Source organism: Drosophila busckii, chromosome 2R, assembly GCF_011750605.1.
Source record: "Drosophila busckii strain San Diego stock center, stock number 13000-0081.31 chromosome 2R, ASM1175060v1, whole genome shotgun sequence".
Classification (NCBI taxonomy): Eukaryota; Metazoa; Arthropoda; class Insecta; order Diptera; family Drosophilidae; genus Drosophila; species Drosophila busckii.
Window position 1 is genome coordinate 5192214 of NC_046605.1, and position 13194 is coordinate 5205407.

Here is a 13194-nt window from a genome sequence, read left to right on the forward strand (position 1 = left end):
TAAACTTTTATGCGTTTAAAACAATATAAAGTTTTGATAATCCAACCTAAATTAACTCTCAATGCCAATATCTGACCGATTCCATTTTCACTTTCAATAAATAAATGTACACACAATTTGCATTAGGTGAAAAATAATTTATTACAAAACATTATAAATTAATCAAGAGTGAGATTTGTTTGCATTTTTTTTGTTGCCATGCTTACTTGCAATAGTTTTAACTTACAAATTAATAAATCTCAATACTTGCAGCTAACTTGCCGAAAAATATATATATTTTGTTTTTGTTTTGATTTGTTTTTTTTTTTACAATTAAGATTCTCAGTTATGTTGCGTTCACAAAATTTTAAATGTAATACAAAAGTTTCAGCTTGAAGTTTAAAGTTGTTATTGGTGTTGCTTCGTTTTCTTATGTTTGTTTTACTTAAATAGCTACTACAATTACACAAAAATAAATGTCTTTTATAAATTATATGTATGTATGTCTGTAGGCGATCTTGTTTATATAAAAAACATGTACAAATTTTAATTTGTTAAGTTCTACAAAGTGCACAGCAAAAATGATTTAACGAGCAAAAACACACGTAGATAAGGCAAAATTTATAAACAATTTTCGATGAGCCGTTAACATTGATAACGATAAAGACCAAATAAATTGCATGCGGTCACAAAAATATTTTTTCTTTAACACTTTTCTCTTCTCAATTGTGACAAATTAATGGGCTTGTGACACTAATAATTATATAATTTGTATATTTTTTAAAAGCTCACACCGTGTGCATATAAATATAATAATAATTGTTTGTTTTAGTTGGGACTAGTTAAGGATTAATTCAACTAGGAATTTCTAAGCATACGTTACTTCTTTTCTTCTTCATTCAATTCGTTAAACTTTGCTTTCTATGTTGAGTTGTAAATGAGTGTATAATGTATGTGAGTGAGTGTGTGTGTGTGTGAGTGAGTGAGTGAGTTAGTTGTAATAATATAAATCTATTAACTAGAGAGCATGTTGAGTTGCGTATTGCTTGACCAAAATTCAGCTGCTGTTCTGAACGCCAACGTTGCAAGTTGTAGTATCACCAATCTGGCTGGGCAGCTCAACGGCCACAGCAACAGTGTCCAGCACAACGGCAGTAGCAGCAGCAGCAACATCCTCAGCGACAGCGACAGCACCAACATCGCCGCCGCCAGCGGCAGCTGCCAAAGCTTCGCGTCGCTGACGCTTCATCTCCAACAATTGTTTACGTTGCGCCTCACGTTTCATGGCAGCCACTGAATTCGAAGCGGCCACCTTTGAGGTATTTACACTTGCTGTTTTTGCTTTTTGATTGCCAGCAGACTTGGTTGTTGTTGTTGTTTTTGCAGTTCTGGTTGATTTGCTAATCGCTGTGCTGGCCGGCGCGGGCTCGCTAATGCGCTGCAATAATAAAAGTGAATTAAACACAAATGAAAATAAATGTTTATACTGCTGACGCACCTTCCAATCGTTGGCCTTCAGCTGCTCAATGTCAGCAAATATGGAATCTATATGCTCCACCTGCAAATAAACCATATCCCAAAAGCCCTGCAGATCGTCCAGCGTAGTGGGAAATGCATCCTCCGGTGAGCGATTCAAATTGTTGTGACAAAGACCTGCAAGCAATTTAAATAAATTAATAACTTAAAGCGTTAGTTAAAGCTTAGAGCTAACCCTCAAATTGCTTCATTTTCTGCGCTACCAGCAGACGCGCTTTGCCAGCAGCTGAGCGCAGCAGTCCCAGCGTATCCTCAGTGACTTTGGGATTGTCCTGCAATTGCAAATTTTAATAACAAGCTTAACTCAAGAGCTGCAGCTACTTACTGTTAATGCATCCAAATACTTTTCACCTGTTGCCGCCAGCGCTAGCAGACGCACTTGCTCCGCTTTGAGTATTTTCAAAAAGTAAGTGCCATCGCGCACTTCAGCCACAGGCGCTGGCACTAATGTTGTTGTTGATGCGTTATCCAGCACAGCGGGTGGGCTAACAGTGGCTGGTGGCGGCGGCGGCGACGGCTCTGCAGCTGCCAAAATCTTGGTAGTGCTTATATACTCCTCACTGCGTAGCTGCGCTGGCTTTAGCGGCTCATGATCCACCACATCCAAGGGCACACCATTTGACTGCAGCGGCAGCAGCACCTCGGGCGCTGGCGAAACACGCGGTATGCAGCGCTTGGGCGACACTGTGGGCAGCTGAGCGCGAAACTCGTGACTCAGATGACGAAATACGGGCAAATCCGTTTCACCATTGGGCACATGTATTGTTGTCGTTGTTGTCAGCGTCGTCAGTTGCTCCACTTGCGCGCGCGTGCAATTGCTATGCAGCTTCTTGCGAAACTCGCCGTAGTCCTTGCTGGGTGACAGCTGCTTAAACTTGCGCGCCAGCTCGCTGCGCTGCGGCGACAGCTCACGCTCCAGTTGCGGCTGCTGTGCATTGGACTGACGCGGCGATTGCCCGGAGCTGTGCTTTTTGGGACTATAGAAGCCTTGCGCCAATGCACCGGGTCCATAGAGACGCTCTACGCGCTGCTGAATAAAGCTGCTGGTGGATTTGTGGCTGCCATTGTAGTAGTCATCACCATTCTGCAGCTTGCCATTGCCATTGCTGTGCTCGTGGTTGTTGTTGTTGTTGTTGTTAGTCTCGTTGTATTTGTTGGCCAGCGTTGTGGCAGGCTGCTTGGTCAGCGGCATGCTGTGCAGCTGTGGCGCCGCCAGCGAATTGTTGCGCTTGCAATACTGCAGACTACTCGTCGATGGGCGTATGGGTGACACTTCACGCGACTTGTTGATGTCCTGGCGTATCTTGGAATCGTAGGTCGTAAGATTGCTATAGCCGTTGACACAACAAGCCAAATTTAGATAGCTTGGCTTCTTCTCCACAGCATCGACGATGAGATCGACTGTTGTTGTATTTGCAGCCGCAGCAGCGTTGGATGGCGTTGGCGGTGACAGCACCATGCGCACTACGCCGCCAGCTGACTCCAGATTGATGTAGGCCGCGCTGTGGTTGGTCACTCTGGGACTCTGCGGCTGCAGCGGCGAGCGCAGTATGCAACGCTCCTTGATGTTCGTTGTAAACTCACGCGTTATGTCCTTCACTGAGAGCGGCGTGGGAAAGTTCAAGCTGCCGCTGGTGTCTGCAAACAATTGAGAAAGCAAAATGTGTTAGCGTCTTCATTCGGTGTCTTCACAAATGCAAATGTGCAACAATAAAAAATCAAGAGAAATCGCAACATAACATAAAACAAAACAAAACATAAATAAAATCAAAAACGAAAAGTAAAAGGCTTGCAAATACATTGAGGTTAGGTATACATAATACCTGATATATCGGATGAATCGGCATCAACATCAAGTGAACAGCTGCCAATTGAATCCAAGCTGCGATCCATGGGAAGTACTTTCGGCTGCTAAAGACGTTGCTAATATTACTTAATAATTTTATAACTAATGCTCTCTAGTGAAAGCATTTATGGTGTTTATGTATAAAAAGTAAACTGGTTGGTTTCTGTATTTGTTATTTGATTTGTTTAAGCTTAGCTGAGAAAGCTTTGCAAGCTGCTGAAAAACAAAGTTTACTGCGATCGCCACAAATTAACGCCCACTGCTGATTGTATATTGTGCACTTGGCAGAAGCAGCGTGCACAAGAGAAATTGCAATAATTTGTAATCGTGGTATAAAAAAAATTAACACACACGCACAGCGTGCAAAAGAAAAATAAAAACAACTGTGCAAATGCCGTCTCCGTATAAAGCGAACGATCTTTTTTTATATAAATATAAATTTTTACCATTTATGCAAAGCGGAAACGCTGGGAGCAGCGGGGCGAAGGGCGTGAGCAGCGCAGCGACTGCAAGATCGGTTTTTGGACAGCGCCAAGGCGACAAATGAATAACTGTCGGCGTGTTAGAGTGGGAGTATGTCTGTGTGTGTGTCTAGCACACAAGATAAACAACAACAACAACAGCAGAGACAACTCGCAAGCGAAAGAACAGCAGCAAACGCAGCAGAAAAAGCTTTAAGATCGTTTATTTTTTTTTTTGTTAGTGTTGTTTTCTTAATGTTGCTCTGCTTTGGTCTTGTCTGCGCCATATTTGCTATTATTATTGTTGTTGGGTGCTTAAGTCGGCAGCTTAAAAGCTGGGAGCAGCTCTAACGGCACCGTTTGACGTCTACATTTCCAGTTCCGCTTTGCTAACTTTTCGCCGTTGTTTAACGTATTAACGCAGTTGTTGTTGTTGCTGCTGCTGCTCGTCTTAAACGTAGTTTGTTCTGTTCCACATCTAATTCCCATAACATGACACAACTTGAAGCTAATTACACAAACAAATAATTGGCAGCACCAGCAGTAGCCCCAAGGCAGCGGCAGCAGCAGCAACTCCGGCAACAACAACAACAACAACTAAACGCCAACTATTTATAATCCGAGCGCAGAGAGAGAGATGGAAATACCAAAAAGGGGAGAAAACAGCGGCGCAAAGCGCACGCAGTCAAAGTCTCAGTCACAGTCACAGAAAAAAACATGACTATGTCGCTCGGTCGGCGGCGCTGCTATTTGGAGTCAACAGCCACACAGCAGCAGCAGTGGCAGCAACAACAGCTACAGCGGCACGCAATATGTTCTATTTTAGTCGCTGAAATTTATTATAATGACTTTACAAAATGTATACACCTTGGCCGTTCAAGCGACAGGCACAAAAATTCCATATTCAAAGCGTTGGCCGAGATTCTAGTTTACAGGATACGGATATGCAAATTTATAACAAATATTTTAGTCATAGACACACATATACACAGATTTGACAGCACTGCATTCCACACAAACACACACACACCAACACACCCAGATGTACAATCAAAGTACATGTTAATTAATAAACAAGCAACTTGCAACACACCTCTAGCGCTCCTGCGTCGACCAATTGACGTCGTTATATGTTTGCTGATGCGGTATATCAGCTTTGTGACATAATTCCTGTTACAATTTATAATAAACTTGCGTATTGGTTTACTTCTGCTGCGTTCGCGTTTTTGTTTTTCTTGTACTTTAATCTAGCGACGGCAGTCAGCACAAGTATCTTAAAGTCGCGTGACACTATCGTATAAAAGTATCGGCACACACAGTGTTCTCAATTGAGCATAGCTGCCGGTAATGATTGATTGCTAACTAAAATTATATGTCTAATTATTGCATTGCAATCATTCGTGAAAAGTTAATTTAAAGTTTTACGCTGCACAATTTTATTCATCTCTATTGTAATATTATACTGGATGACGGCTGATTGTTTTCAAAGTGAAAGGTATCGAACACAGTATCGCGCGCCATTGTTGTCAAACAAAGTACAATAAGATTTCAATAAGATTGTTATTAAATTTAGTAAGTATATATACAAATTCCAAGCTTAATACTGCTGCGTAAAAATCATATACATTAAAATCAAAAGTTGTGTGAGTTTAAATCATGTTAACTGTGGTGCGAAGAGCGCAGCACGAGCACAAACTGTTGCTATCCCTATGCAAAAGCTACCAGAATTGTTTGTGCACTTTATCAAGTAGGCACTGTATTAATTGTTTTCATTTGCTCTTGCTTAACATTTTTTCTCATTCCTGTTTTAAAAGCCGCACCGGCAAGTCGTTCTTGTGCATTTAATAAACTTAGCAAGAGTTTCTCTCAGCGTTCATTTGGTGTGTATAGAAAAGAGAAGAAAGTTATTAAAATGGCAGAACTTCCCTGTGAGATGAAGCAATTGTTTCAGTAAGTATAGCGATAACAAGTGACTCAAATGAGATGTTTTTTACTGCATATTGGTATCCTGCTTATCTGGTAGTTGTTTATGGTTATTGTACTTGTTATTGATAATAAGGGCCGCAGCAACAGCTGCTGTTGATAACGAGTGCGTTAACTAACGCCCCATACAACTCTCAATTTCAATTTTGCAAAAAAGATTTATTAATCATAAAAATGCACAAACGCCTGCGACACAATAACAATTGAGTGGCAATTAACGAGGTGCACATCAGTTCCAGATGATTTGCATTTCTACACTCAACGAAAATAAGCTAGAACATTGCAAAAAATATAAATTAAAGTAGAAGAAAGAACCGTTGTTCGTTCATTGCCTGGCCGCTTGACGTGCGTGCAATCGCAAATGGCAAAGCATAAGATAAACATGAAAGAATTTCAATGCAAATGCTGCGAGGGTATGATGATTTTTTAAGACGGTTTGTAATGCATTAAATTAATGCAAGTAATCACACTCGCTAGTTAAACAATAAATAGAAAGAGTATCTAAGCTTCGTTAGTTCAAACATTAGTGACTTAATTTATATGCATTGCATGCATTAGAATTGCTTTGCCTCTATTATGTATTAATTGGTGTTAAGTGAAGTTAGCACCTCAATTTGAAGAGTATAATGAACCGTTATTATCAGCAGTGCTTGCGCCTTAGGCTTAAGCTCCATATCAGCACGATTTATAATAAAACCACTGGCCATATCTATATGTATATATCAACGCCTAATCTAATTCGTGTGGTTTTTCAGGTTTGTCAATAGCAAGCAAGCTGATTACATCGAGACCCTGCGCACCGCTGTGGCCATTCAATCCGTCTCGGCATGGCCCGAGAAGCGCGGTGAGATTGACCGCATGGTCAACTGGACAGCTGATAAGCTAAAGGCGCTTGGCACCGAAATCGAGCTGGTGGACTTGGGCAAACAAAAGCTGCCCACAGGACAGGAGATTCCACTGCCAAAGGCATTGCTGGGCAAACTGGGCAATGATAAGGCCAAGAAGACTGTGCTGGTCTATGGACACTTGGATGTGCAGCCTGCGCTGAAGGACGATGGCTGGGACACTGAACCTTTTGTGCTGACTGAAAAGGATGGCAAGCTGTTTGGACGCGGTGCCTCCGACGATAAGGGACCTGTGCTCTGCTGGATTCATGCCATTGAAGCTTATCAGAAGTTGAACATGGAGCTGCCTGTGAATGTCAAGTTTGTGTTTGAGGGCATGGAGGAAAGCGGCAGCGAGGGTCTGGATGATCTGTTGATGTCGCGCAAGGGAGACTTCTTGGCTGATGTAGACTATGTCTGCATTTCCGACAACTACTGGCTGGGCAAGAAGCGTCCATGCTTGACCTATGGCCTGCGTGGTCTGGCCTATTTCCAAGTGGAGATCGAGTGCGCTAGCAAAGATTTGCATAGCGGCGTCTTTGGCGGCACTGTGCATGAAGCTATGCCTGATCTCTGCTATCTGCTCAGCACGCTGGTGGATAAGGACACCAACATTCTGATTCCAGGCGTTAATCGTGATGTGAGTAGCTTGTGCAGCCACAATTGTTGCCAAGTCGCTAATCGTTATTCCACAGGTGGCGCCCCAATTGCCCAATGAGCTTGAAATCTACAAGAACATAGACTTTGAAGTGAATGAATACAAGTTAGTTTGCTAATCTAATCGCTCTAACATAAATCACTAACTGCTACCAATCTTAATCTTAGAAAAGACATTGGCACCGAGCACTTGCCGCACAAGAGCGACAAGACGCGCCTGCTCCAAGCCAGATGGCGTTATCCCAGCCTTTCCATTCACGGCATTGAGGGCGCTTTCTATGAGCCTGGCGCCAAGACTGTCATTCCCAAGAAGGTCATTGGCAAGTTCTCCATTCGCCTGGTGCCACATCAAGATCCCGATCACATCAAGGAGTGCGTGGAGAAGTACGTCAATGAGAAGTGGGCTGAGCGTGGCTCACCCAACAAAATGAAGGTTGTCATGCTCTCAGCTGGCAAGCCCTGGACTGAGGATCCCAATCATCCCCACTACGAAGCCGCCAAGCGCGCCATTAAGCACGTCTTCAATGTTGATCCCGATATGACACGCGAGGGCGGCTCCATACCAGTGACATTGACTCTACAGGAAGCCACAGGCAAGAATGTCATACTCGTGCCCGTTGGCGCTTGCGATGATGGTGCTCATTCCCAGAACGAGAAGATTGATATTTACAACTATGTAGAAGGCGTAAGTTCAGTTGGCTTCCATATTCATTATCCAATATATAAATTGTTTGTCTTTTTGCAGACCAAATTGTTGGGCGCTTACTTGCATGAGGTTGGCAAGCTTTAAGTGATTCCAGTGGCATACAACATCACGTGCAACATCACAATCTATGCGCCTTAAACGAATATTACAGAATTATTTTTTTAATCACATTTTATATGCGTTTTATATAGTATATTCAACAAATAATAAAACATGTTTCAATAGAAAAACGAACAAGACAGTCTTCTAATCTGTCCAGGCATCACCATATTTGTTTTTCCTGCCTGCGGGCATGCCCACATTTTGTTCATGCAGCGGATCCGCAGCACGTTGTGGCACTGGTGCATCATATGGACGTGAGTAGGGAGACTGTTGTCGCTTATTGTACTCCTCGCGGTTCTTTTTGCGCAAATCCTCATAGGATTCACCCGGTTTTGCGGGCTCTAGCGGCAGCTCTGGGTCTACCATTGTGCTGCTGGCTGTAGAACAGAATAATCAAGTTTATTATATTTATCGTGTTATATTACTTTAAGTACTCACTATCTAAATTAGGCCTGTATATGTCATCAAGTCCAGAAAGCTGTGGACGCGAGTCTGTGTCCAGATTAAGCGATGTATTTCGCTTCAAAGGCTTCATGCTCTCATCCGAATACACATCCGCCGAGCTGGGCGTAAAGGGCGACAGCGTGAATGCTCTGCCCAGATTTTCATCTGGTGTAATAGAGTTTAACACACCGCCGCCCTGTCGACGCTGTCGCAGTATCTCACCCAGTCTTGAATTTGGCAATCGCATGATTTTCTCTGCACACTTTTGCTGGTAGCTGAACTTGCCTACAAAATAACCCAAAATGACGCCCATCACAACTTTAGGCACTGCTCCGTATTTGCCATTGCCCTGCAAGTAATTGTTCTTTACGCCAAAGTAGGCCAACAGGCCCAATCCTGTGCCAAAGGGCAATGAACGCTGGAAAAACGACTCGGAGTTGCATTCACGTAACGCCTTCAACTCGTCAGAACTGAATTGATAATCTGTCTAGAATAATTAAAATGAAGCCGGTTTGGTTTATTTTGTATAGTTCGTAGCAGCAGCAACTTACCAGTGGATGCTGGCTATTTCTATTTCCATCATGTAAATTATCCATGGTAAATTTATTATTATTTCTTTACTACAGAGGTGTAGAGTTGCCGAAACAGATGCCCGGCCAGTGCTGCTGCATAGATTTAGCTAGAAATTTAGCTATATTATTGCCATAGCCACTCTAGCGATGAGCGCGTGCTTTTAATTCGTGAGAGTTTGGCGCTCACAAATATTTAAAATTGAATTTTATTTTACGCAAACACATGTCTGCTTAGCAGCATTTTTGCTTTAATAGAAAATCATATGTTATTGACTTGGCAGCAACACCATTGGCACCACTGCTGAAGTGTGACCATACAAATAATATTTTGCATTCAAATATCGACCGATCGATAACATAAGTTTAAAGTTATCGTGCGTTGTTTACTCTTGTGGCGCGCTTTTCTATACAATTGTTGAAGTAAAAGTGCGTAAAATTAAGATTTAACCGTAAGTAAACAGTTTCAATTTGGTCAAAAGCATCATATTATACAGGTAAGACTGTTAACTGCATGTTTTAGCTGTATGCTAAGAAATACATACTGCTTCGAATTGGCGTTGGTTTTTGATATATTCATATTTATGAAAGTTGCAGCAATTGCATAGTGAGTGATACAACTTGAACTGCATTACATTTGTGAAACAATACAACCGAGGATTTCATTGGGATACCCTTTTTGCGAACAAAGCTCGAACAACGGTACAGCAAAACAATAAATGAAAGTCTTGTTGCCAAAATTGGTAAGTGGTCAAAGTCAATGTCTAGATGTTGTTGCAGCAACGTCTGCGGCTGTCACGCAAACGTCAGTACGCCAGTCCCAATTGACAAAACATGAAGCAGCACCCGCCTGTCGCCTCCACCTGCGCCGTTTGGTTGCCTTTTTTGTTGCAACGTTTTGGCCAGTTTCTTGTGAAAAATCTCGGCTTTATGTTGTTGGCAGCGTGTCTCTATGTGTTTACGTTTTTGCCGTCTGACGCATGAATAGCAATCAAAACACAAAACAAAGGAACGCAGCTTACAATGCCAGCGCCAAATGCAGCCCGACTTGGGTGAGGCAGCATCTCTCACTCTGCTCCCGCTCGCTTGGTGGCTAAAACTGCATTGCGTGCCACGCATGTCAAGTGCGGCCATAAATCATGAGCTCCTCTAGCCGTAGACGAAAGCGAGTTGCGAGGTCCACTCATCACCTGGCTTAAAACAAACAGTTTGACCTTGACCCAGCTAAACGATGCGCAGCCAGCCAAACGGTACAATCAGGTTCATTACTCCCAGCAGCAGCAGCTACTAGTAGTCAAACCGGACAACTCCCAAGCAATCAAAGCTATGCGTTGCGGTAGAGGACCTCCCAGCTGCATATGATGCTCAATAGCTTCTTGGCCTGATTAACATGAGCATGAGCAGCAAGTTGCAAGTACAAAGCTCGTTGATTAGCAAGCAGCTGCCAAACTCATTAAATAAATTACCAAAGCTGTAAGCAAAGCAAGTAGAGAATTAAGTTTACAGTGTAGCAGTAATATGCTATTAATATTGCAGTCATGCTTGCTAAAAGAAATGTTCGGCAAAAAAACAATAATTCCCAAAATGTACAATTTTCATTGCCAGGTTGTTAGTTTGAGCTTAAAATGGAAAGCACAATTGAAAAACATTTAACAAGCAACGCCGCTTTGATCAAAACATGATTCACAAATTGCAACTGAATACTTCTAATCTAGCTAACCTACTCCAGAATTTATAAAATGATAAATTTTAGGGCGCCAGCTCATGCGCACACGTCGCAAACCCAAATCTATACCAGGAATGGGCGCAGTTGACAATCCCTTGCTGTATAGTATATAAAAAAGTGAAATTACAGTTATCTTGCTTGATTTACATGCTATCATAATTACAATATGGTAAGACGAGTTGACAGCCCGGTCAACTGTTTGTAACTGTAGTCCCTAGCCCAAAAAAGGGGTCAGCGCTCTATGTATGAATAGAATCATAATTTGATTGCTAGCACGTAGGCAAAGAAAACAATTAATGTTGCTGCTTTAATTGCTTGGAACACCTATGTCCAGCACTCAATGAGGCGGAACATGCACGTCTCACAATCAAATGTGTCTACGATTTGGCGCTAGCCATATACAAATATTTTAGTTTGTTTCTTCAGCTGCTGCTGCGCTGCGATTTCGCTGCAATTGGTTATGAAATTCAAGGGGAGGGGAGCGTCACTTTAATTGTAAATTTCCGGTTCAGTGGCGGCCAACTCGCTGCAACTTCATTGTGCATCCAAGTGCTGTCTGTCACTGATTCTACGATGAAAATGAAAACCGTGCCTATGAGTCAATAAAATTTTAATTTAGGTCAAACTACTACAACAAACGCCAAATGCGGAAAATATCACAAAAACTAATTAAATGCAAAATGTTGCACTAAGGCCGCGTCGCCAAATGAGCAGTCGCTTATTTTTTTATTGCCTAGTATACATTTTATATAGTTAATGCACACAGCTGTGTGTGTGTGTTTATCATATCGGCGAAAATTTAGATCAATATTGTCTGGAATTAAGTTTTAATCGCAGTGTCAAGACTTGTCAAATAAGTAAATACTACTAGTATCATATGCAAGTTTGCAGCCGAAATTATTTGTCATGTGACATTTTTGGCAAAAAAGTGACATAAGCCTGAGTAATTTTCCTTATAACAAATTGAATTCCATAGAATCGCTTGTTGTGCTAAAAAATAAGATACTCGTTAGCACTTGTGCACATTTGTTGGCAATACATTTAATAGTACTGTAAATTAATATATCTTAAGTACTTTGCACACTTCAATTGGCTATGCTGTCTAAACAAATAAAATAAATTAAGCGATCGATTGCAAAAGCTGCAGCTGTTAGTATAACAGTTTAGTTAATGACTATCTAATGTTTTAGCTTTTGACCTTAAGAAAAACTGTATTTCAATTTAAAATATATGCGCTATAAATTATCTAATCTGCCCAGAGCAAACTTCTAAAATTCTATATTTAGTATTTATTAGCTCGCAAGTTCATATGCTTTTTTTTTTTGATAAAACAATGAGCTATTTACTTAATTAGCTCAAAGAGCGTGAGCGTGAGCATAACAAATGGCAAACAGTAAATAAAAATTCAATGGTAATTGTTTGCTGCTGTATGTTTATTTATTGTATCCTATTACTTACGCAAGTGTGAAATACTAGTAGACACTCAAACTATATAACATAAATATAGTTAGTGCAAACAATCATTTGATCTAATGCCAATGACAAACAAATATCAAAAGCTGCGCGCTACATTTCCCAGGGGGGGGGCACTACCTGAAACTTTTACACATTCAATATGCTGCAACTTCTCCAATACGCTCCATCTTCAGTTCTGACGTCAGTTATTCAAGGTTAAGCCAATTTGCAATTAAAATTTTGGCTCATTCAGCTCAGCTGCTGCTTTTATCAGACCTGTTTTCTGTTTTATTTTAATTTTTTGCGCTGCCCATTGGACACTTCCGATACAATTGACGTATACAAAACCCAAAGCTGGGACAGCTGAGGTGTGTTTTGTTAGATTTCACTTTTTGCAAGATAAACAAAGCATATCCATATGAGATATAAATATATATAGCCCCCACGCCTATTCTTTGAATATGTTTTAAAGTGCTGGTCAGTGAAAAGTTTATAATAAAGGGGTATGCATTCAGTAAAGTAAAGTAGCTGGAATTAATAAAGGAATATCTTTAATATAAGTTAGTGAATCTTTTAAAGAACACTACGTCAAATTTTAGTAATATGTCTACTGTTCTATTTATAGCAGCTATGAGACTTAATTTAGCTCGAAGTTGCCATGGGAATTTTATGTTAAGATAAAAATTCAAGCAATCTCTTATATGTTTTTTTTTATAAATAAATTCCGCTTACTTATTTTTACAGAGTCATTTATAAGAAATTATCACATAAGCTAAGCAAGCCAAGTACTTTTAATAATGCCACAACTAATTGCTAGAGTATTTTCTAGTCTATATATTCAACGCT

The 13194-nt window shown here is 41.1% G+C and overlaps 3 protein-coding genes across 3 annotated transcripts; 1 reads left to right on the plus strand and 2 right to left on the minus strand.

Moving 5' to 3' along the window:
* Positions 1–151: 151 nt before the first annotated feature.
* On the minus strand, positions 152–3511 carry LOC108596369. The gene is made up of 5 exons (XM_017982036.1): positions 3339–3511; positions 1841–3153; positions 1691–1787; positions 1478–1632; positions 152–1417 (listed from the first exon to the last, which is right to left on the minus strand). Exons 1-5 carry the CDS (start codon positions 3406–3408, stop codon positions 1037–1039), a joined length of 2016 nt encoding a protein of 671 aa, XP_017837525.1. The 5' UTR covers positions 3409–3511; the 3' UTR covers positions 152–1036.
* Positions 3512–5410: 1899 nt separating this feature from the next.
* Positions 5411–8231, plus strand: LOC108596370 (cytosolic non-specific dipeptidase). Its single transcript, XM_017982037.1, has 6 exons — positions 5411–5569; positions 5637–5772; positions 6561–7329; positions 7385–7452; positions 7515–8031; positions 8092–8231. The coding sequence occupies exons 1-6, from the start codon at positions 5479–5481 to the stop codon at positions 8134–8136; spliced, it is 1626 nt and encodes a 541-aa protein (XP_017837526.1). The 5' UTR covers positions 5411–5478; the 3' UTR covers positions 8137–8231.
* Positions 8232–8279: 48 nt separating this feature from the next.
* On the minus strand, positions 8280–9259 carry LOC108596372 (OCIA domain-containing protein 1). Its single transcript, XM_017982040.1, has 3 exons — positions 9150–9259; positions 8593–9085; positions 8280–8531 (listed from the first exon to the last, which is right to left on the minus strand). The coding sequence occupies exons 1-3, from the start codon at positions 9192–9194 to the stop codon at positions 8299–8301; spliced, it is 771 nt and encodes a 256-aa protein (XP_017837529.1). The 5' UTR covers positions 9195–9259; the 3' UTR covers positions 8280–8298.
* Positions 9260–13194: the final 3935 nt, after the last annotated feature.